Consider the following 24,399-nt stretch of genomic DNA (forward strand, 5'->3'; position numbering starts at 1 on the left):
GAGCAGACACAAAAGTCTAGTATGCTAATCAAACAGAAGTCATAGGCACATCTGTTAGTAGTTAAACACATACTATAATCAAAGTTTGTTCCAACAGTTTTAACTGTTACATATACTGTATGTATTGTGAAAAACACTATACAAATAAATATTGCTTGATTTTTTTCTAGGTCTACATCTTAACACCCACAATGGATAAAAAAAAAAATGCTGTATATATAAATTATAATATAATACGTTTTAAATAGACGAAGCTAAATAATGACAACCATACCAAATCAGCTAATTTATTAGAGTTTCAGTCAAATTTAATCTATAAAAAACAACGTCAGGTTAAACTAAAACATTTTCATGACCTACATTTGTACATTTTCATTGTATTATAAATTTTAAAGCTCTCAGCGGAAAGCTTATAAATTGTAAGCACTTATGAGTAACAAAGATATATGCTTTAACATTTACGATAAACAATAAATTATTTCTATGAACAATGGTGTACTTACCAATGGTAAGATATTGGATTTTGAATTAAAAAAAAAAAAAAAAAAAACATTTATGAGACAGAACAAGTATCATTTAAAAGAATCCGTGAGAATGTGTAAGTGTTCATTGTTAAAATTCCATTTGTTCCAAAAGATTCAGTTGGCGTGTCTGCAACACACAAAAGAAAAAAAGGTTAGAATTAATCACAACATATTCTCATATTCATTCTCATATTGCCTAAATCTGGACATGTTATGCATTCTTCACAAAAAAAAAACAAATACATCAATCAATAAATAATAATAATAATTACAGTAAGCATTATTTCATGCTGATAAATTTATAAAATAAATAATAATTGTTAAAAGTAATTTAACTATTAATTTAAAGAAGGAAAAAGGTCTTCTGCTGTGAGGTTTTTCGTACAACTATTAAGTGCAAGATAAACAGTGAAAGTAGAGTGAAATAACCTAAGATATCAGCAGCACGATAAGCCAGTTGTCATATTTTATATAGTGGGACAGATAATGTATAGGAAATTAAACTTGTGATACGATAATGCCATATTCTCAATATTACCAGACTGAATTCAGACGAGACGCCCCAGATGTACTTCCCCAGTTGATTGATTAGGAATTGCAAACATTTTTTTGTATTACAAGTTTTCTGAAATGTTATGTTTAAATATACAAATGAGGCTTTATCTAATTAAATATGTGCTAAATTGTATACATTTCTAGAACAAAAATCTGAACATTGGATGAAGCCAGATTCAAAAATCTTGTTTCATTCTGTTGACATATTAGAGTCAAAGGTTTCTACAGAGGGGATTTTGGATATCTCTTTTTATCACTCCATAAATCAGAAAATACTGTCAACAGACAGAAAACAAATAAATTTTCACCATTTTTTAGGAATGAAATGTTGTATAAAATCAGGCAAATTATATATGAACAAACCCTCTGTAAAAACCTTCAGAATACAGATTGGAATAAAACCATAAGTTTGGTGTATTTTAAATGCTGCTGAAGTGGACATTTTTGCCACAGTGCAGAAAAAAAATGAAGTGCATCTTGCTTAAAACAAGTAAAATTATCTGCCAGTGGGGTAAGTAAAATACTCTTGTTTTAAGAATATTTTACTTACCCCACAGGCAGATAATTTTACTTGTTTTGATCAAAATGCACTTAATTTAGTTTTTTTCCCCCCTTGAAGTTAAGTTATTTTGCTTATCTAGTAAAAGTATCTTGATTTAAGAATTTTTTTTTTTTAGATATTTTGACTAGAAACAAGACAAAAATACTAAGTAAGATAAGCCATTTTTTTGCAGTGTGGTCAAGAGCTAAAGATCAGTCTGTCTGATTATGCTCTCATTCATTCATTATATGTGCTGCTGCATCAAATATCACAAAAGTTCATTTATAAACACACCAAGCCAGCATTATTACATACACATGTGATGCATTTTTTGACTTTGCATGCATGTACCTATTGTAGGAGACTCCCAAAACAATATTAGGAACCTTAAAAATGGCACAATAGGGGCACTTTAAAACTTGACTTGGACTCCACCTCAGATACTTGAGACTTGACTTGAACTTTAGGGACTTGTCTGAGCAGAATATAGGTTAACTGTATGATTTGATCATTTTTGCAGTGCAATTTCAATCAAAGCTTGCTCATCTGGTGGGTGTGAAGTAGTGGTCGACCGATATGGGTTTTTTGACAGCCGATACCGATGCCGATATCTTGTTATTTTTTTTTTCTTTTCCGCACAAAAAGTATTCTCGTAGCGTCGTAATATTACGGTTGAACCCCTGATGTCACATGGATTATTTTACCGATCTCCTTGCTATGTTTCTGGACGTTGATCGTGGTAGTACCCTTGCTGTCTATGGGAGGGTCAGAGAGCTGTCAGAATGCATCAAAAATATCTTAATTTGTGTTCCGAAGATAAACGGAGGTCTTACGGGTTTGAAACGACATGAGGGTAAGTAATTAATGACAGAATTTTTCATTTTTGGGTGAACTATCCCTTTAATATATTTTATACATTTAAATATAAGTATTTTTATGGATGTTTTGCAAAAAATATATTGGGTTATTGTAATTTTTAAATGCTTAAATTAAATGTTATTCATAAATGTTATTCATAGTACTTCAACTGTGGACTTTTCACAAAAATCTAAACTCTTACCTGTAATAAACACAGGAAAGCGAACAGAGGCGTTTTGGATCTGGAGTCGAGTCAAACAGAAGAGGTAGTCGGGTCGGTTCTGTGACATGACATCACAGTCATGATAGGGCAAGACCTCGATTTTGCCAGCTTTCTGACAGCAATCAATAAACTGCTGCTTCCTACTTCCCTCAGGACTGGACCTGTCGAGGAGATTAGAGGAAAGTGAGACTCTATGCCAACAACCAAGTAAGCAAATACTAACTAATTGTAGCTTTTGTATAAACACAACAGGGAACAGTCCTTGAAGGCCCTCACATCCAGCGGTGGGAAAGGATTTTTGATACCTTGCATTTTCCCGAAGTCTGCGACTGTCTCTGTAGTGCAGAAACCATTTCCATTTCCCTTGCTTGTCTAACTCCTCCAGGATCCCAACAACTTTTTTCATGTCGTCTTCATATAAATTTGATAAAACAAGTCAAATGAAAATGTCATAATGTAGCAGTCCATCTCCAGTAAAACAACAAGCATAATTTGTGTAGCAACTTGATCAGTACCTAGAGTAAGTGTGTCGAGAGCCAATTCGTCACATACTATAAAGCCTCCCTTAGCAAAAAGCTCTTGGTGAGTTAGGTTCACTACGTCATCGGGTCGGTCGATGCCAGCAAACAGGACACTGGGCGACGATTTCAATTCCAGCAAACAAGGTACCTGGTTAAATAGAAAAACATTCAGAAGCCAACCTCAATTAAACAAGTAGTTCACAAAGAAACTATTTTTGAAACGACTGCTTATTTTTTCCCCTCTACTTCTGTTTGACCAAATTACAAAACGAAAAATGAACAGGCATTTCATTCACGCTAATTCAACCCAAAAAAGATATATGTGCTCAACAGATCTGAAACTCCATTTAGGAGAAAGCTTAAATTTAGTATAGCACAGCTTTTCTTCTCTTCTTCTAGGAATGTATTGATATTAAAATTCTAGATAATAATGATATGTAACTGATAAATGTTAATATTAAAATATTAAAATTATACTATTAAAAATATATATTTTAAAAGTGAATTAAGGCATCACAACATAATGTAAAGTATGAATTAAGCTATATTATATTTGAGGTTTGTTAAAGATTATATTAAGTAGTGTTATTAAATTATTATTATTAATTTAGAATAACTTTTACTGTTCGATAATGGCAAAGGCAATCTAAATGTAAAAATATTGGAAATAAGCATGCACAATTAAATATCCATTATCATATGCAATATCAACCAATCTACAAATACATTTAAAGTGCATCCTTAGCATAATTTGTCTATTTTCTGTCAATTTTAAAGTTCTATTTTATTCACAGCCTTTAATCATGTCTTTTTTTTTTTACTAAAAGAGCCAATAAAATGAAGAGATCATTTGCATTTGCAAACACCATTTAAAAAAAAAAATGAGCTGATTGCCGTGAATTATTCTTCACATATAGCGCGCAATCTGAACCCTAAACACGTTTTGTCAAAAAAGCCGGTTTTGTCCACTTTCAAGGCATCGCGAGTTCACGTTTTACTGCAGAAGCCGAGAGGCGCCCTTGTTGTTTTTGAACAGAAGCCGATAAGTCCATTTTAGCGAATCAGCACGCTGTATTCAGGTCAGGTGACAAGGCTACTTTCACTTTAAGAAAAGACGTGCTAGCTGAGAGGAGTTTCATCAAAGCTGACTAAAAGTGATCGAGGATGGATAATTTCGACGAACTTGATGAACCTGTGATATCTTCTTCAGGGCGAAAAAGGAAAATAAGAGCGGAAACGTTTTCACGGAACCTTGCAAAAGCAACGCGTTACAATGGTGAGGGAAAAGCTCCGTGTATTGCGTGTAATCACATCCATACAGTTTATGATCACAACAACAACAACATTTGTCAGGCATCTACATTGTCATCTGAGGAGATTAAAAAGATTATGATCACAACAACAACAATGTTTGTCAGGCATCTACATAGTCATCTGAGGAGATTACAAAGATTAAAAGAGTGTTTTTTTTAAACTCTAAAACATGAAATGTGGAGTTATCTGCTTTTCCCCAAAAAAACGACTGTTGGAGTTATCTGCTTTTGCTACAAAACAAACTTTTAATATGTTAAAAAAAACATACTTTCAATTAACTTTAATTTTGCAAATTACCTGTATTTGTTTAAGTTATTATTACTACATCAAAACAACCCAACTGCATTTTGATTGATATTACTTGGAATGCGCAATAAAAAAAACCCGTAAAAAAATTAAAATGGAGTTATCGGTTTTTGCAAATGAACTCTTCAAATGTTTCAAGCTGCCTTTTTGTCTCTAGGCAAAATCATCAAATTAAATTATGATTTACACAGTTTCAGCTTAATACATTTGCTACTGAGGAATTAACACTAGTGCTTTAACAACATTTTGTGCTTCACTCATTCACTTACCTCACATATGTGCTCTGCAATGTCCTCATTCCTCAGTATAATGAGCAGAGGGGACTGATCGTCACCATTGAGTTCAAACTCATCTGGCTCAACCGGTATGTGGCCCTCAATCTCCAAAAGGTTCTACAAATCATAGAAATTCACATGAAAATCTTTTCAATGTTTTGGACCACTTTATAAGATTCTTCTAATGCATTAACTTTCTTACCTTGGTTTCTTTAAAGAAGGTATCTGTTGATGTGACAAGGATATAGAACCTGTACTTAATCTTAGACACTTGCCTCACAGTAGACTTTAGATTGTCATGAGGATTGTCAAAAACGTTTTTCTTGATGCGCCCACAGTATCTAGGATAATGCCTAACACTCTCTCGATCAAACTTCCTCTTTCTTGCCTCAGCTGGACGAGGGAGAGTCTTCCCGCTGCAGACATCGTTCATCATGGACTTGTATGCAACAGCGCACTGGTCTGTTATTTCTGATATCCCAGAGAACTTAACGTCATTGCCTTTTTCACAGAAAGGTCTTTGGAGATGTTTATGGTTTCTCACTTTTTCCCTCATCTCTTTCCTGTCGGACATGTCCACTTTAATCTTAAAATCGGTAAGTGATGGCTGTGCTTTACCAAGTTCAGCGGAACTCTCTACTTCACTGAGATTTGAAAACCGAACAGTCATGGGACATGTAGCCAGGTCAGGATTTGACCTACAACGGGATGTGGTACTGGCAGAGCTCTTAGTTTCTTTGAGAACCCGATCAATATTTCCAGAGAAGACGAGGTACTCGAGATCAAGTGCAGACCGGGTCACGTCAGCCTTACTTTGTTGTTCTTGCCAGTCATTAAAAGAGTCTTTAAGTCCTTTAGTCAAATTACTTCCATCAAAAGATGGTTTCATGTTGGGAGAGTTATTGAATATAACACGGTTTCCTTGCCTGTCCAAAATGGTGACAATGGATGAGGGTGGAATGTCAAATTTGTTATCCCTCTCACTCGCATCTAATGGCTGACTGCAAGTCGCCTCCCTTCTGAAATACCTGTGCCAATCAAACCGCTGCTTGCTTGGCTTAACATGTGGAAGGGAACTAACTGTGACCGACCTAGGTAGCTTTGTTTGATACGTTTCAAAGGATGACGTTTTATGGATGCTGTCGGAAGAGTCTTCGTCATCCCACTCAGCATTTTGATGGAAGGCACCTGGGAATTTGCTTTTTTTAGACTTCTTTTTTGAACTTCGGTTTATTTCCGTTTCATAGTCTGCAGTACAAGTAACCTTTATTGGGTATTTGAAAGATAGAGGGTCCGATTTATAATTCTCTTCTGCCCAACAATAGTCATCGGTCTCTTTCTTTGCACGCTTTTTGTGCTTGTAGGAATACTCACGTTCAGATGTGATATACTTAGAACAACTGGGTGGATCATTGTCTCCACCAGAGTTGTTTTCACATGGGTACGATTGGTGATCAATGGATTCCTGTGTTTGGTATTCCTGCCACGGTATATCTTCATCAGATCTGTAGTAATATCCATACAAATCGTCTCTGTAATAGAGTTCAGAATCATTTTGAGATGCACCCTCTATGAAGTTACAGGTCTCATCATCTTTTTGTTGAGAGGTGGGATAGAGTTTGTGCCTTAACGGAAAAGGGTCCTCACTGGGCGAATGCTCAGAAGTTAATGCATATTTATCTTTAAAATCCATTGTGCCAGGGTATTTGCTTCTCTTCCACCTTAGGTTGTCATTGTGGATTTCTTCATAATGTCCTGTAAAGTCAGATAATGGTGTTATGGTAGAAACATGGGGGTGAGGGCTTACAGGACTTTTAGGTGGTAACATATCAGAGTGATCAGTGTTGTCTGGATAGTACAGGTCCCTATTCATATCCTCTTCCCTGAATCCTTCGTTTACTTCAGGATAACATGAAATTTCATCTTGAGTGGGAGTAGAGCACATACTGTTTACCTCCACTTCTGAGCGTTTGTTGATTGTCAAAGCTTGATGAGCAACTGCTTCATTACGAGAGTCAGTTGTGGTATTGGGGGGCAATGCACAAATTTTGGGGGACAGGCATTCTTGGTATGTTTCTATGATCTGATCTTCAAAAGAACCTTGACTTTGTGTTTCATTCTCTTCAACGAGTGTGCCATCCTCACCAGTTAATTCAGATGCATCTTGCTGGCCTAAATCTCTTTCATCATCTTTTTCTGAATGACTCATATCTATTTTGGTGGGTTCAGCAGTACTTGTTGGTTTTGACTCATCCTGACAAACGTCAAGAGCTTCTTGTTGGACCACTATACTCTGCTCAATAGTCTTGGTTTCACTATCATCATGCATTACTTCAGGAGTATCATTATTAGCAGCTGGGGTGTGTTTCTCTTGAACAGACAAGAGCTGATCTTCACCCTGGCATGAATCTTTGCTAAATTCTTCAAGGGCATCATCTTCAAGGTTTGCCTCCTCTTGTGTCTGAGGTTGTTTTTCACTCTTTTGCATCTTCATGTCATGGTCATCATCGATGAAGGCATATGATTTGTCAGAGGAGCTGTTCTGAACATAAACTTCCATCTGTACCTTGGTTTCAGAATCTTCGTCACTGAATTCCATATTAACACTGTTTATATCATCCTGCAGACCCAAAGCAAACTCATCTAGATGTTCCTCCATTGCTGTGGACGTCTCACATTCAGTATCACTGCCATCCAGGTTTGCCTCTTCCTTTTGCGACTTAATCTCAATTTCTTGCATCATTTCCTTACCTGTATGACCTTCTTTCTCTTCCACAGGCTCTTTAGTGTCATTACCTTCAATCTCATGGGATGATGCATCAACCGCATTTGATTGATCTTTCAGATCAAGCTCTTCTTTTGCATTAGAAAACTCATTACACTCTTCAATGTTAGTCTCTTCTGACAAAGCATCTTTTAGCTCATCAGCCATATTTGCATGATCTTTCAGATCATGCACAGGCTTAAGTTCTTCATTTGCATTAGAAGTCTCATTATGCTCTTCAACTCTCCTCTCATCTGATGAAATATCACTTAGCTCATCAACATGGTCAACTAGATTTGTGTCATCTAGTAAAGGTTTCGGTTCTTCCATTGCATTTGACATCTCATTATGCTCTTCAACATTAGTCTCATGTGATGCAGCATCTCTCAGCTCATCAACCATGTTTGCATGATCTTTCAGATCTAGTAAATGTTTAAGATTTTCCTTTGCATGAGCAGTCTCTTTATGCTCTTCAACTCTCCTCTCATCTGATGAAATATCACTTAGCTCATCAACATGGTCAACTAGATTTGTGTCATCTAGTAAAGGTTTCGGTTCTTCCATTGCATTTGACATCTCATTATGCTCTTCAACATTAGTCTCATGTGATGCAGCATCTCTCAGCTCATCAACCATGTTTGCATGATCTTTCAGATCTAGTAAAGGTTTAAGATTTTCCTTTGCATGAGCAGTCTCTTTATGCTCTACAATACTAGTCTGATCTTGGCTAGGCATTTCAGAAGTTATGTTTTCTTCAACATTTCCATCTTCCATAATTGTCAGACATCCATGCTGGCTATCTTCATTTGAGAGAACTTTACTCTCTTCAGCCACATATACACTCTCTTCCTCCAACAAAACAGATGCTCCAGTTTTAAGTTCTAAAGTCTTGTCAACATTTTCATCAACCACAGCTTCTGGGCACCCATCTTTCTTTCTTTCTTTCTTTGATTCAAAAATCTCTTTATTGCCTGCACTGTCAGGCATATTCTCCTTTTGCAGATTTACATGCGGCACATGCCCAGTTTCATTCTTTAAACCCAGATCAAAACTTTTCCTACCCAAAACCAGATGGTGTGGTTTTGAGAATGCTGATGGTTTTATGGGACTAAGTATTTGATGGAAAACACCAATTTTGGGGGGACCAGAAGTGTTCACGCTGGTGGATGCTTTAGTATTTGCAACATTTCTGACCTTTGGTTTAAGTATCCGAACACCTATTATCATATTTGATGCTTGCTCACACAAATAGTTGTACGCACTGTTTTTCTTCAAGTGCTGTGAATATGAGCAGTCAGTGGTGATGTCATTTTCATCATCAGTGCCATTGTCACTGTCAGGCACTGAACTTTCCACTGGTACATCCACAGCAGATCTATAATTCTGTAACAGAGAAATGAAAATATGCAAATAAATCAATATTAAATCCGCTGTACAAGAATATATACTTAAAAACAAACAGTACTGTGCAAAAGTCTTAGGTCATTAGTATTTTCACAAAAAAAACAAACAAACAAGGTTTTAAGCAAAGTCCCTTTAAGGCAAGTCATTTCACCTGGCAGCCATCTTTGAAATGCCTCTTGGGCACGCAAGTGTAGCTCCTATCTCTTTGAATGGGGAAACATTAAATTCTCCAAAACTGTTCGGCAAGCTGACGATTAAATTTCAGATTTGAAATCTGACAACAACTGTCTCATAAATGTTGTTTCTTTTGCTCAAATAGCATCAAAAAAAGCTTATTTTTCAGGCTAGACCAGCCAATGCACATACGCAGTCCTAAGCGCACACGTCTCCAGAATGCTGACTGTTTCTATAGCAACCGGGACTTCTAACGACAGCTGCAGTGACGTGATGACTTTATGATGAGCGACTGGCTATTTTACTCAGAAGGCGGGGCTTCCTTCGATAGAGCGGCCATACTGAGCTTTGCATTTTTCCCCCATTCAAAACTATACGAGTGACACGTCTTGGGTATTCTATAGTCTTTGTTTTAAGTCAGTTATTTCTGTCTTGTAAGTATATCAGTTTTCACTTCCTTCCAAGCATTCCTTTTGCCATTAACAGACAGTATGCTCCACACAGAGATATTATCTCACCATCATCCAGTCCAGCTAGGATTACATGAAGAAACAGAAAAAAACTGATACAGACTAAATCCAGAAGAACTGTGGCAATGTCTCCAAGACACTTTGAGAAACCTTCCCACAAAGCTACCTGAAAAACTGTGCTAGTGTACCTAGGACAAAAACTGTTTTAAATGCAAAGGGTGGTCACACCGAATGTTGATTAGATTTAGTAAATAGAAGTTAATTGATAAATAAATCTATTTATGACATTATTTTTGAATGCATCCTCACAGCTAACAGCATTTACAGCATTTTTACACAAGCGCCTAAAACTTTTCACAGTTCTGTAGCTTAGCAGGAAGGTTTCTTCAAGTATCTTGGAGACGTTGCCACAGTTCTTCTGGTTTTAGTCTATCTCAGCTTTTTCTGTTTTTCTTGTAATCCCAGACGGACTGGATGATGGTGAGATCAGATCTCTGTGTGGAGCACTGGCTGTTGTAAGACTCCTTGTGAATACAAAAATCTCAATTACAATTAATGGCAAAAGGAATGTTTGGAAATGTAAACTCATATTTCCTACTGATACACTACAGCAAAAGATAGAAATAACTGGATTAAAACCATTTTTCCCCCTTTTTTTGGTGAAAATACTAATGGCCTAAAACTTTTGCACAGTACTTTATGTATAAAGATGACAAGAAACTAAAGACTAAAAGCTAACAAATTATCATCTCAGAAAAATGAAAGATTCTATAAAAAATACCTATAAATACGTATAACCATTACAAAAATATTTTATTAAAAATATAAGAATTTGTTTATAATAACAAAAAAATCTAGACATTTTAGAATTATCAGCCAAGTAATTAAAGAGTTCACAAATGACTGATTTCTGTTGTCATAGAACATTTTAAAATTCTATAAAAATATGCAATATCTCATCAAAAAAAAAAAAAAAAAAGAAATACATTGTTTACATCACCTAAATACTGTACAATTTTAATGGTGTAAGATATAATCTATTACCATCAATGCTGTAACTTTCGGACTGGAGGAGAGACTTGTCCCAGAAGGTGAATGCCTTGGTGCCATTTCATGCTTATGAGATGATATTTCACCAGGTTGTGATGCAGTGTCTTTGCTTTTGCACTGATTTGAGACTGAACGAAGATTCACAGGCTCATCATTTTTCACAGAAAGATCCAAAACCTCTGATGAAACATGCACAGGCTTGGCCGAGTCCGCTTTCTGGCTCAAATCAACATTGAGCAATGACACGGCATTCTGAATAGCGTTTATGTCCAAATGAACAATTTCAACCTCCTTCTCCTTTGGAAGCGCGGTACTGTTTTCAAGATGAAATAACCTGGAGGTGGCTTTACTATAGAAAAGACCAATCCACATGTGAAAAATGAGATGGACATCCTCATAGGTGTCTTCAATGTTGAAGTTCCATGTCCTGTCAACATTAAGAAAGAAGGAAAAAGAAATTCAGAGCCTTTTTGGAATGTCTAATTATGGGTTATGATGACTCAAAAGATTACCACAAAAGCTGTTAAACGATGTTAAAACTGTTACTGTTGCAAACCGCATCTTTGGCATATTTTAAGTATGTGGCATTTTTATATCTTGCAAACTCAAGACATTCTCTAAATGAGAGAAATTGTAATTGTAAAGACTTGAAATAATCTTGATAGAATCAATAAGAATATGTTTTAAAAATACAAACCAATCAGTAATTGTTTGCATCATGTCATCAGTGTTACATACAGTGTTGGGTAAGTTACTTTAAAAAAAGTAATTAATTACTAATGTGCCAGAAGAAAACATTACTGGTGCATCTTGAGATAAAACAATGGAACTATTTTACATATTTTAAGGTATGTCAGTGCAAGTTTCTTTCAGTTAAAACAGCTCAGAAATGTATTTTAGTCTGGAACTAGGCTTAAGCCTGTGTCCTCTGTGTTCTCTGTGAAACCAGGGGTAGGCCTACACGTATCAAGCTGTAAGCATTAAACTTTTCAAAGCAATTAGTATCATATTTCATTCACACTGAGGTACGGTACATGTATACAACATTAGCAGTTACTAATACTAATGTTGTCCACTCCTAACAATAAAAACAACATGATTTTGTACTGTCATTCATGCACTTATGCTTTGTCTGTATTAACACACAGTTCATAAACATTCTGATATTTTATAAACTAAATTCTTATTGCTTAGCACATTATAAACATCGACATCTGATAGTAGATCAAACACTGATCTAAACATTAGACTGTAACATTCATCATGCTGCAGTGTAAACAATCACATTACTTTATATCTATATCGTATTATATTTCATATTTTTTTATATGATAGCAAAATATTTACATCCTCGTTTCATACGACATTTAGCCTATATGTAAGTTGCCTATATGAATGCATATCATATTTCAACATATTTTACTCGCTTTCATTTCAGTTTGACAAGATAGTTTAGGAAAAGCCTAATTAGTAAAATGCGTAAAAGTTTATGTAAAAAATAACACGATAACTAATAGAATAAAATTATATTCTATTAGTTAGTTATTCTAAAATATTAAGAATAAAAATAAAAGAAATATTTATGGAAAATAAAAATTAATACCTTTAAATTATTTTTTAGCAGGGCAAATGAAAATATTGGAAAGGCAAGTAAAAAAATGGAAATGGCGTGTACCAGCAGACGAAAAAAATCCTTATTTTTGAGTTTTGAATTTTGGGTGAAGTATTCCTTTAAATTGTCACTATACTGTCACTAATCAGAAAAATAAGTAAATAAAAGCCATAATGTTTTGATATTTGTCTTGTGTGAATAGCTTGTTGGCCACGAATCAACATAAAAACAATATTAAATATTCACCACAATAATCATAATTAAACCTTAATCGAGATTTAGGAGCAACAAGCAGTACTTACCCATGAAGTGCTCGTGTGACAGTTTTGTCTTTACTTTCATTGGTTAACTTGCTGTCAAATTTAAAATCATATGGCTCTTTCCAAATCCTCGTCACTTGAATCATTCCCTCCTTTTCGATTATGCTTCTGTTGCGTAAAATTCTGGATCTCCGCGGTTTCGTCTTTAGGATCTCCGACAATGGCTTATTTGGAGTAATCAAATGCTTCCATTCTGCTTTGCCCCCTTCCTCTTGGTGACAAGAGGCCACAGCATCTTTGGGTAGGTTCAGATGAAGCCCAGTTTTCAATGACAGAGGTGATTCTACACTTTCAGATGGAAAAGAAACCTTGGGAGATGGACCTGACAAACCTGACAGCGGAGAGGTGGTCTGTGAGTAAGAATGTTCTTTTGATATTTCCAAAATCAGTTCCCCAGTCACTAAAAGACCTTCTGGGAAAGGAGACCGGGGGGGTAATTTAAATCTGGCTGATGGATAACGAAGAAGGGCATTAAGAAGTGACTCCGGGGGGCCGCTAGCATTCACTCCATCAAGGGCCTCCTGGCCAGCCTTGGCTTCTAAGTTCGTTAACATTTTATCATTACTTGCACCAAGAGCCAAGTCAGCCAGTAAACTCAAAGCATCTGGGGGCAGAGATGCACCCGTGCTCAGTCTCTCTGCACTGGCTTTGCCATCAGTGCTAATTCTTCTCCTTCCCACCCTATCCCCAATAAGCGAAGATATGAGCTGCTGGTCAGTGTGCTTTGCTATTTCAAAAGGTGCTGATGTGTCAAAATTGAGGGACCCTGTAAGAAATAGACAAAAACAAAGACAAAGCATAAAATAGCAGTAGCAAAGTGCATAATCATGCAGACATACAAAAGAATAAGAGGAAGTAGAGTATGACAGTGGCCTTAAGAAGCAGAAGAACATGCACACTGAAGACAGCCAGATGGAGAGGGAAAACGTGGGGCCAATTTTAATACACCAGCATAATCATGCCTTAATATCAAGCCAGTCTAATTTAGTGACTACTACAGAGAATGAAACGTAATCACAAAGGATTGAGGTTTGAAACTGGTTGCAAATATACACAGAACACTTTCTGGACACTTTCCCACTCTTGGTATGTGAACATTTTTTTAATGACGGAACGTGTAAACTAATAATTTTCTTACCATTTTCTTTTGATGCCTTGTGAATAAGACCTCTCCAAGACACAGGTTGTTTTGTTAACTCCACACTTTTCATTGGCGTATGCAGTGCCTCATCATTCATGGGTTGTAATCCTTTGTCTTTCAACTCATTTTTGGCAGTATCACACTTCAGATCCATGATGGCACCCAACTTTCCTTTTTTCGACTCTGGCTCTGTGTTATCTGGTTCAGATTTTGCACTGCCTCCAGGCGAAGGAGATTTCATCCTCTTTCCCCTTCTGAGCACTGTCTTTAATTTGCTTATAGATATTGCACTGTACACATCATGTTTTGCTTTCTTTTTGATTTTGTCAGGAGATGATACTTTTTGGTCCGAATGAGTGGACTGGTCAGAAACTCTGGGAATATTGGAAGTTGCATCTGCTTGAACAGCAACAGGATGATCTTTGTTATTTTGTTGGACACCTACAGCCATGTCTGATGCCACATTCATGGACTTTTCTGGACATAAATCCTGACTTTTGTCACTTTCTAATGAATGGGTTTTGTTAAGTTTTCTCAATATCCTTAATGCTGACAAGAGAGCACTTGGCATGTCTTTTGAAGGGCTGTCTGAGTCTTCATTGTCATTGACCAGTGGATCTTTTGAGGGCAATTCTTCTTTACCCATCGAGGGAGATTCTCCCTTACTTTCCACTATTTCTTTGGATTTGTTCTCCACAGGAGAAATCATTTCTGCATTTGTGTCAATGCTCGTCTCAACATGCATTTTCTCCTTTTTTGCAGACTCTACGTAAACAACTGAACCATGCGGAACAAAGACTCTACCACAGTTTGTGATTATGGTCTTTAAACCATATCGTTCCCTCAAACTAAATCCCTCCATCTTCCTCTTGTGCGAGCTAGACAAACATCGTTTTGTTTCATTGTGCTGTACATTCATTGTAGTTTCCTCATGGTTCTTTACAGCATCTGATCTCAAAGAACGTTTCAGATTGGCATCTGCATTCCACAATCTTTTACGCCTTGGAAGAGACCGCCATTCTCTTTTTGAAGGACTTGTCTCATTTTTTATACTTTGATCATCTATAGTTTTAGTTATCACACTTAATAAAGGGTCTTGTGTTTGTCTGGCTTCACTCAGATTTCGCCTGCATCCCTTGCCCCTACGAGTTGAATGGGGTCTTTGACTGATGTCATCAACATGCACGGTTTCAGTCTTAATCTGGTCTTTCGTAGGGTCATCGGGAGAATTCACTGGCAAAACGACAGGCAAACTTGAAGTTGGTAAAGCAATCTTTTTTTGAACTTTTTTAATCTGCATGGTTTTCCAATGAGTTCTGCGCTTCCTACCTTTACGCCTTGAAAAGGACCTCCGATTTACTTTCTTATCAGGATCAGGCATTGTTTTCTCAGGATGTGTATTATCCTCCATCCCCCCACTTACAGCAGTAGCACCTTCTTCTGCTGATTTGATTAATGGTGTACTGCTAGTTTGGATGGGAGTCTCTTGTGTAGATAAATCTACACTGACTCCATCAGCATCTCCTTTAGTACTACCTTGAGATTTTTTCTCAACATCAGTCTCAATACTTACACAATTCTCTGCAGGGACATCACCCAATTTGGGTGACACTGTGGAAGTTGGATATTCCAACACACTATCAGCTACTGTAACTACAGCTGCTCCCAGCTTTCCAAGCCCCTCTGGCAAAGCAGGTTGAGGCTGCTCTGTGGACAAATGCTTTTGCTCATCTTTTTGTCTCTCAACTGTTTCAGCTGTCCTGTCAGAGACATCACTAATGGCCTCAGATTGCTTTGTCACCTCCATTTCAATAGGGGCATCAGTCTGTGGCACCTCCTCAGGTGATGATATGCAGTAATAGACATCATCATCGTGATCATCACCACGCTGTTGTCGACCAGCAGTGAGTAACTCCAGCGCCCTCCCTACTGGAATCGTAAAGCCACAAGGCTCATCAAAATAGGATTTTAATTGAGTACCAGCCTCCTGTGACCATTTAGGCGATATTAGGGTAAAACCACCAGGCACATCATATTGATCTGGAAACATACTGGCTTCCCTGGTGGGAACGTCCAATAGCCCTGGGTGAAAAAGAGTCCCATAGTCTTGCAAATGCTTCTCTAAAGACATCTGAGAGCGCCCCTGCTGGTTTGGAGGACATTTTTCCATCTCCATTTCTGCATAGTTGAGTGCTGGGATTACTTGCATTATTTCTGTTGATACCTTAGAATTTTGCAGGTCAGATTTGGCATCTAAACATAAAACCATACAAAACATATGTTCGTAAGATGCGAAAGACTTGCAAATAAAAGCTGCATAAAGTACACAGATGTAAAAAATATAATAAATCAAATTATTCTCCTTGTTACCTCTTGGCACAGTTCTTGAGTCTGGGAAAATAAACATGCCTTGAAGTGCTGCTGCCTTACCCGACTTTGCATCTAGAAAAAAAATAAATGTATTATTATTATTATTTTTACAATTCTTTACAAATTTTCACAATCCCATGAAGCATTGCGAATGAAAATCTAATTTAAAAACATGGAAAAAATATAACACTATTAATTTAAAGGTGTTTTCCAAGTATAGTTTTTTTTTTAAAGTTCATTACTAATAATCAGATATAAACAAATATACATTTAGGAATTTTGATAATACACTGTAGTTCTTCACCAGGAATTGACACACACTGATGACATTAACAAAAGCATACATCACTAATTAACAACCTCGGTGCTCATGGTAGGTCTGTTTTTTAAAGGTTTATACATTGTTGTCAAAAATCAATTACTCTGTGAAGAAAATTAGTGGGATTGGAGTCTGTTGGGCAACATCTTACCTTCATAAGAGAAGAGGTGTGAAGAGTGTAACAGTATAAGGAACCCAGAATCTTCCAGTGGGATAACAAGAGCCTGTTGAATGGAAATGATCATAAGACAAGATTTGTTCAGAAATTTATTCAGTGGTTTTGTCCAATTATTATAAATATTTCTCTCTTCTCCATATTTACCATGTCTTTTTCCTTCAGCTCTTGGGCTATCTGAGCCAGGTCATTTTTCGCCTTAGAGGAGACAACGTCATACAAGTTGAAACATCTGTCATCTATGCAAACTGTGTGGAGATAGAGGGAAAGGAATTACAAGACATCGCCCAAGCACTCATTTACAGTTTTAGCACCAATATGGGCGATACTGTTAGTTACCAAAATAAAATGTTAAACACACCTTCACCCACAATGCAAGTTTCAAAGATTTCGCGTGGCAAGGTCCTCTTCAGTTCAGACACACCAATTGCATGGTCAATTTGAACTGTCTTTGGGCTAAAAATACAGTTTGCATTTTAGTCCTATACCGTAGATATATAGTATATCTATATAATCTACCCTTGATTATTGGGCAGCTTTTTGGTACATTATCAAATCTGGTTTATAGCATTGAAAACATGAAATGCTGATTGAAACATGTACTTAAATAAAACCTACAGCTTTGCTGGGAACCAGGCTCCGCTCGAAGACTGAAAACCAACATCATAGACAGCAGATTCAATCTTGAATTGGCCAATCCATGGTTGGTAATGAAACACTACAACACAAAATTTAGCTTAAAACACCATGTTGGTAATTACATACTCTCAAAGGAGCATTTAAAATACACTGAATATTATTCGAAATGAGTTCAAAACCCTTTACAATAAATGAAAGAAAGACAATAGACAAGATAGTGAATCTTCGCTATTTGCCCTAATTTCACCACAAAACAGGAAAAAACATGCAAAACAATCTATAATTCTTACCTGTTTTGTCTTGGCTTGAAAAGAAACAGTAAAGAAAAAAATCTTTAGTTGTCAAAATCACCATTATCATACGTAAAACTTAACGTTTCTCTTAAGAAGATAGAAAGAATATAAAAACTGCTAAACCTTTTTTGCTCCAACTCTGGCGTGGTGCTCATCTTCCCATATGAGAATGCCACAATGGCAAATGGACAAGCATGTCTTGGACATGTTTCTATGTCATTGCTTTCATCGCGGAGTTCATACATGTAGTACTGCAAGACAAACCAACCTTGTTAGATATACAGTTTGAAACTAAGGAAGGAAGGAAGGAAGGAAGGAAGGGAACTGTTTCTTTTGAGAACTGTATCACCTGTGTTCGCTCATAGGCCAAGAAAGAACTAGTAGTTGAAGACACAGCACCAAGCTGATCTGATATGTGGCAGTTGTAGCCAGCTGTCGGAGGAGTGAAATTCTGGGTGTAGTTGTCTGTAACCTCTTTCACTCTCCCCTGATGTTTAAATACATGAGAAAACATGTTTGCATGTGGTGCATTAAGAAAAATCAGCACAAATTAACAGAATGTGGGTGGAAGAATTACAATTTTCCACCAACTTGCATACCTTGGTCAGCTTCAAAATGACTATGTAGCCAGTCTTGCCATCATACCAGCGCTTCAGGTCAAGGCAGTCTGAGTATTTTGAGATATAGACACCTAATTTAAGGGTAAATATCAGAAATATAATGTGAAATTAATCACCTCAACCAATAACAGAAAACAACTCCACAACATTTAAGTCACTGCACAACAGAGAGCTGTATAAAGCTGTATTTAACACACATTTCAGATAATCACAAGTCAAAACAGATAAGGTCCAAAGAGCTATGATGGTGTTCAACATACACCATGAGATCAAAACTGTGAAAAATGAGCCCTCAAAGAAGTCTTTACGTTACAAAAACTACTGTCTGAACATAAAAGCAAACAACATGTGCTTCAGTGGAAGGTGTTGACTCCAAAATTCTGAGAAATGTTTTTCATACCCAACACAGGCAATTAACGGACCATCAAAAACCAGAAAAACTAGTTCTTCAGCAGTTTTTGGATGAGAAAAAAGGTGCACAAGGAGTTCTCAGGACGGTCTGTTTGCCCTGACGTGTTAAACTTCAGCCAAGAAGTTTAATCTTTAGTCCTGGTAATTATTAAGCCAACAAGTCCTAGTCTTGCATTGCCAGGCTTTTAATAGAAAACATAAAATCTGGTCCAAATTGCAGTCAATAATAATTCATATAATATACTGTAATTTAGAAAACAAAGTAGAATATACAGTTCTACTAACTAATTATACAGTTCTACTAACTAATATTTTCAATATACATGTTGCCCCTTGGTAATATTATTAGAAAATTGAAACTACTTTAGGAAAACTACAGCAATTCCAGCAAAGACGTCTTTATCAAATACTGTAGTATCTTTTCCAGGCTGGTTGACAAAAAAAAAAAACACGTGTATGCCCTTACGCCCAGTTCTTGACACTTTGGTTTACCTCATATGGTCAGAGAACAAACTGTGTGCGCTGTCAGTGATATTTTAGAGTTGAGACTAAACAAACCTTAACAATGCACCAACATTTCTGAAGTTCACAAAATCCTTAAAACAAAACAAAAAAGTATTTCACACATTGAAATACAAACTTTATCGTATTCTCCTACAGATTATTCACTGCGTCTGAAAATATTTTCAGACGAAAAGAAAAGAACATCGATATGATAGCAACTTAGTCAATATCACATGAAGTTTACTCTTATTTGGTTGCGCAACCTTTGTAAAGAGAGACTTCGGTTTTATACTCACGAAGGTGCGTGTATATCAAGTCTTTCTCCTCACAGGAAACAGAAGTGGCTCAAACCACATAAACTAAGCATAACTTACCAGTTACATCATACTTAAAACCAGTAATGAAATGAAATATGGAAACCCATTATCATGTGAAGGCCTGAAAGAATTTGAATATGAAGAATATGTGCTGAATTTGACCATATGGTTGACCAACCTGCTTTAAGTAATCAAACTGTATTTTTTCATTATGAGATTGTTTATTAGTAGTAGTAGTGCTGCATGTCCCATATTCAGATTTTATTGTCCACCAAACACCCAGACGCTCCTCTTAAATCTATTTGTACGATACAAAATTCATTACAAACTACTTAATAATTATCTGCTCATCCTCAAGCCATGATGGTCCCACCATGTGACTAGTGATATGAGATTCCTTTGCTTGAAATGGGTCTCATTTCTCCACAATATGATACAGTCTTCCACCAGAAGTTTATAACGGCCCTGTAGTCTCTAGCAAATTTGAGAGCGGCACTGAACGCTTAATTTAGACTGCAGTAAATACTTCTGCATCTAGGCTATTTGATCTCATACACTAGTGAGAAGACCAGTGTAAAGGAAGACCTTCACTTTCTCTTTCTATAGATTAAATGCATCTCTTACGTAGCATCCTTTCACTTTTCCTTTTCATAACCTACGATGGACTTGGAAATATGCAGTTCTCCTGACCAACGCTGTGAACACTATTATTATAAAAGGCATTATTTTAGTAATCCATTATATAGTATTTTTGTTAGTATATGCTATTTATTTCGATGGTTTGAGGCAGATTTATTCAGCTGCAATACAACTAAGTTGCAATTCTGTTACACTATATATAAAAAGAAACAAAGCTGGGATTCATGCCAGTAACCGTCGCTGACAAACAGTACAAGTCCTGTCAGACAAGTATGAAGGCTTCAGAACCTCCTCTTGGCTGATTTTCTTGCAGTCACATGTGAAATATTAGCCTGATGTGCAAGTAAACACATCAGGCTGTTATGCTAAAATGATCACCAAATAATGCAATGGCTAGCTTTCTTTACCTTTCAAGGAGTCTCCAAGGGTAGTGCATTTTGCTTGTCCAACTAACAAGCCTGTTTCGCCAATTTTCCTTGCCTGTTAGAAAACAAATGATGCTGTAATGGGTTTGAAGTTTCAGAAAGAACAGTTTTGAAATCAGGCTGATTCAGTAAGCTCCATTAGTGTTGTATTTCTGTACCCTGTTTGCATCATCAAGCAACAGGAAGCCAAATGACTCTTCAAGTTCCTGTTCAGAATATCCCTTTTCCCGTTTTTCGGAACAAAAGGCAGCATACTGTTGGAAGAAGACATTTATTATAACACGACACAAATCTCACTAATCACTCAAAATTAAGTGCAGTATGGAGAACATTTAGATAAAACTAACCCGTTTTTGTAAAGCGCCATTGTTGATCAAATGGGCAGAGTTGTACGTGAAACATTCTTCTGATTCCTCATACAAATAGTTGTTACGAAGTGGAGCTAGAATACTCTCATTAAAGGTTGCTGAGCCTGGATGCACAGGCTCCAGAAGACCTGGAAAGACAAGACACATGTTTGAGTTATACTAACTGCTTCACAATCTTCCAAAACATTCCTTCTTTCCAATAACAAACAAAATGGATGGTTTTACTTTTCTAGGTCACTTTCTGTCACTCTGGAATTGTTACCAGAGAGCATGTTGTAAAAGTCATCTCAAGGACATTTTGAGATAAATGGTTGGTAAAAGCAATAAACTCTGGTAGAGAGCCAATTTGTGAACAACTTGGTCAGTAAAAGAAGCAACAGTTTCATGAACTGGCTACACAACTCCTTTAAAAGAAACAAAAAAAGTATTGTGCATTAAAGAAAGTGTAATTGCGCAATTCTTATGCTGAAAAAAAAAAACACATTGTTCTTTATGTGAAGTACTGTGCAACACTCATGTTAGTGTTTCCACACTAATCTTCCAAATGTAGGATATAATATAACCAGAATGTCAAATATTAAAAAATAACTTTGTTCATCATTAACTCATCCAACTATACAGAAATATGAGATGCAGCCTATTGTCTTCTGCACATGGTGGAGTTCGAACTTCCAACTTTTCTAGTTTGTTGCTGGTTCTAGCTGGTTTAAGCTGATACTAGTGGGCAGGTCATCTTAGACCACCAACAAGCCAGCTATCAGCTGGTCATACCAGTTTAAGGTGGTCAAGCTGGTTTTTGAAACATCTGTCAACCAAGCTAGAATCAGCTAATGATCATCTTAGACCAGCTAAAAAAGTTACCACATTTATAATATAATAATAAATAAATAATAAAATTGATACTGCAATATGTCAATTGTGACTTAATCTTAAAAACTCAACATTTATATACGCAATATATAACATGGACCGAGCTTCATATAACACAACTGTAAATACATCAACATTACTGACATATTGCAAACCATACTGACCATAATTTACATTTAGAAATATCAAAACACTGAGAATAAAGACTAATATAAGACTATTCATATTATAGATTATGCAGAAAGATCTAGAAAACACTGATGGAGCTACAAGAGAGGACATTGTACAGGAGTATAAACGTGACTCTAATCAACCCTTATTCAAATTAATACAAAAGCCTAGTCTAGCAAAGGTAAGACTATCACGTGTAGATTTACCAGCACCATGCTGACTCAAGTGTTGAACTGGTTTAGAGTGAAGAGCAACCAACCAAACCAGTACTCGTGAATTCTTTCAACCAAAATAGGATAGTCGTTTATAATTGTACACAAAGTTGCAATAGTGTGATTACATTGAAATACCCATGACCTTATTAACAGTTTCGTTAGCTGTCAACACAAACAAAAAGAGCACAAAAAAATACTGTGAATTGAATTTCTGAATATATATATAAATGTATATATATATATTCATATTGATATTTCAAAACAAAACGGATTATACAAACGCTATTGAAGTCAAAACAGAAACTAAACGTGTCAGCGAGGCATCGAACCCCAGTCACCTTCTGTTGATCGAGTTAGTCTCATTCTCCATGAAGACGAGGCATAGATCCCAGGATTTCGCTTTGCACTCGAGATATTAGATATTTCTAATCTTCGACGGCTCACGACATTCCACTTAAACGAATAAAAATATGCTGCCTTTCCCGTAAAATAGTAATGAAATGTTTATTTAAAGCTGTAAGGGCAATTTTTATGCTCGACGATTGGTCTCTCAAGCTGAACTGCGTTTTGAAGGACTTGAATTGTACTGTGTGACTGTGTGTTGCAACCAGGAAGCGAATCCACATAAAGACAGCAAAGGTTGGGCTGTGAAAACGAACGGCTGCCAGCGATTTGGTCTGAAGGGCTGTTTTGAACGGAATTCGAATTCTTTCGACAGCGCGTGCTGTCTACACGAGGGACGCCGCGCTATCTAGAAGAGAGTAGCTCGCGCGAGCAAAAGCGAAACGAAAAAGAAACAGAAAGTTAGAAGTTTGCGTCCATCTTGCGTCCTGCATGCACTTCCGTTTGCCGTCACTAGTAGGCGCAGCCCAGGCATATTGAAACGACGCCGTTTCGTGGCAAATGATACGCTGATTTATCTCTGAATGTCGATTGAGTCATTCAAAGGGAAGTTGTATATGGTTATATATCGATAAAAAGGGTAGACACCAGTAGCTTAAGTTTAACAATTATCCGTCGTTGCTCTGAAAAAGCCTAATTTACTCTTCCGGCCTCTAGGTGGAGCTATTCAGTTTTCTACATTCCTGAACGCCTAAAAAAAAACATTCAGTCCTGGACGAAATGTTCGCTGGAGCTGATCTGTGACTGGAGAGTGCATGGTAGGAAGTGGCGTAGATTCCGGAAGTGATCCGGAAATGGAGGATGAAGTGTTTGACGCGGACGAAGGCGGGAATGGAAATAATGAATGGAGTATAGTAGAAAATCGAAAAAGAAAGAAAAGCTGGAGTAACGCATCTGCAACTGACAGTGAAAATGAAACGCATCTGACAAGAAGAAGGAAGGAAGAGTATAAGGTAGTGATGAAACTTGAAACCGGATCTTTCAGTATCATTAATCCGCTGAAATTATCTAAAACAATTAAGGAAGTGATAGGACTGATTGATAGTGTTAAGAAGTTGAGGGATGGTAGATTGATAATATATTGTAAGGATAGTAGGCAACAAAAGAAGGCTCTAGGAGTTAAGTCGATCATGGGACAAAGTGTGATTTGTTCAGTACAAGAAGAAAAGAAATGGGTGAAAAAACAGAATTACATACAATACTTTTAAATTACGCACGAGTAAATTAAAATGACACACAAATGCTTTGAATTACGTACGATTATTTTTGACAGCGATTTTATTCCATACCTGAACGCCTAAAAAAACATTCAGTCCTGGACGAAATGTTCGCTGAGTGAATTTGAGCAAAACAACGCTGTTTTTGTCCTGCTTTGCCTGTCAATCTCTGGTCGGCAAACCCAAAATAGGTGTAATGCATATGGAAAATATGTAATCCTAGTTTTAAAGGAATGCAGACAATAAAGCAGTACATGTTTAAAATGTTGAATGTGAATCATTTGAAAGTAGAATTTGATATCAATACAGGATAATAAAAAACGTATATGTAAATAAATAATAAATATTATTACTATGCTGGAGCAACTTTACATACATAATTTTTTTTTAGA

The 24,399-nt window shown here is 36.6% G+C and overlaps 1 protein-coding gene across 3 annotated transcripts; it reads right to left on the reverse strand.

Annotated features, from left to right (window-relative positions):
• Positions 1–371: 371 nt before the first annotated feature.
• On the reverse strand, positions 372–23,255 carry LOC107734523 (uncharacterized). 3 transcript variants are annotated; one of them, XM_016546499.1, is made up of 23 exons: positions 22,727–23,255; positions 21,112–21,260; positions 20,923–21,018; positions 20,747–20,819; positions 18,448–18,539; positions 18,198–18,335; positions 17,972–18,099; positions 17,846–17,859; positions 17,535–17,634; positions 17,278–17,372; positions 17,064–17,164; positions 16,893–16,965; positions 16,423–16,494; positions 15,382–16,305; positions 14,050–15,285; positions 12,894–13,677; positions 10,974–11,406; positions 5,320–9,264; positions 5,112–5,234; positions 3,217–3,370; positions 3,007–3,112; positions 2,681–2,862; positions 372–651 (listed from the first exon to the last, which is right to left on the reverse strand). In XM_016546499.1, the coding sequence occupies exons 1-23, from the start codon at positions 22,749–22,751 to the stop codon at positions 554–556; spliced, it is 9,141 nt and encodes a 3,046-aa protein (XP_016401985.1). In that variant the 5' UTR covers positions 22,752–23,255; the 3' UTR covers positions 372–553. The 3 variants fall into 3 exon arrangements, with proteins under 3 accessions (XP_016401985.1, XP_016401983.1, XP_016401982.1); XM_016546497.1 differs by having other exon boundaries at positions 5,320–8,037; positions 8,068–9,264; positions 14,050–16,305; XM_016546496.1 differs by having other exon boundaries at positions 14,050–16,305.
• Between the last annotated feature and the right edge of the window lie 1,144 nt (positions 23,256–24,399).

Source organism: Sinocyclocheilus rhinocerous, unplaced genomic scaffold (assembly GCF_001515625.1).
Source record: "Sinocyclocheilus rhinocerous isolate Xijiao unplaced genomic scaffold, SAMN03320098_v1.1 scaffold99, whole genome shotgun sequence".
Taxonomy (NCBI): domain Eukaryota; kingdom Metazoa; phylum Chordata; class Actinopteri; order Cypriniformes; family Cyprinidae; genus Sinocyclocheilus; species Sinocyclocheilus rhinocerous.

What these genes read in the sequence shown, in the direction of transcription:
- LOC107734523 (XM_016546496.1), bottom strand. Translation starts at nt 22,751, where the DNA reads ATGAGACTAACTCGATCAACAGAAG. An exon ending in TGGCCTATGAGCGAACACAG is followed by an intron (nt 18,100 to 18,197) that starts GTGATACAGTTC and finishes TTTGTCTTGCAG; the next exon opens with TACTACATGTATGAACTCCG. An exon ending in ACACCTCTTCTCTTATGAAG is followed by an intron (nt 16,495 to 16,892) that starts GTAAGATGTTGC and finishes TTTTTTTTCTAG; the next exon opens with ATGCAAAGTCGGGTAAGGCA.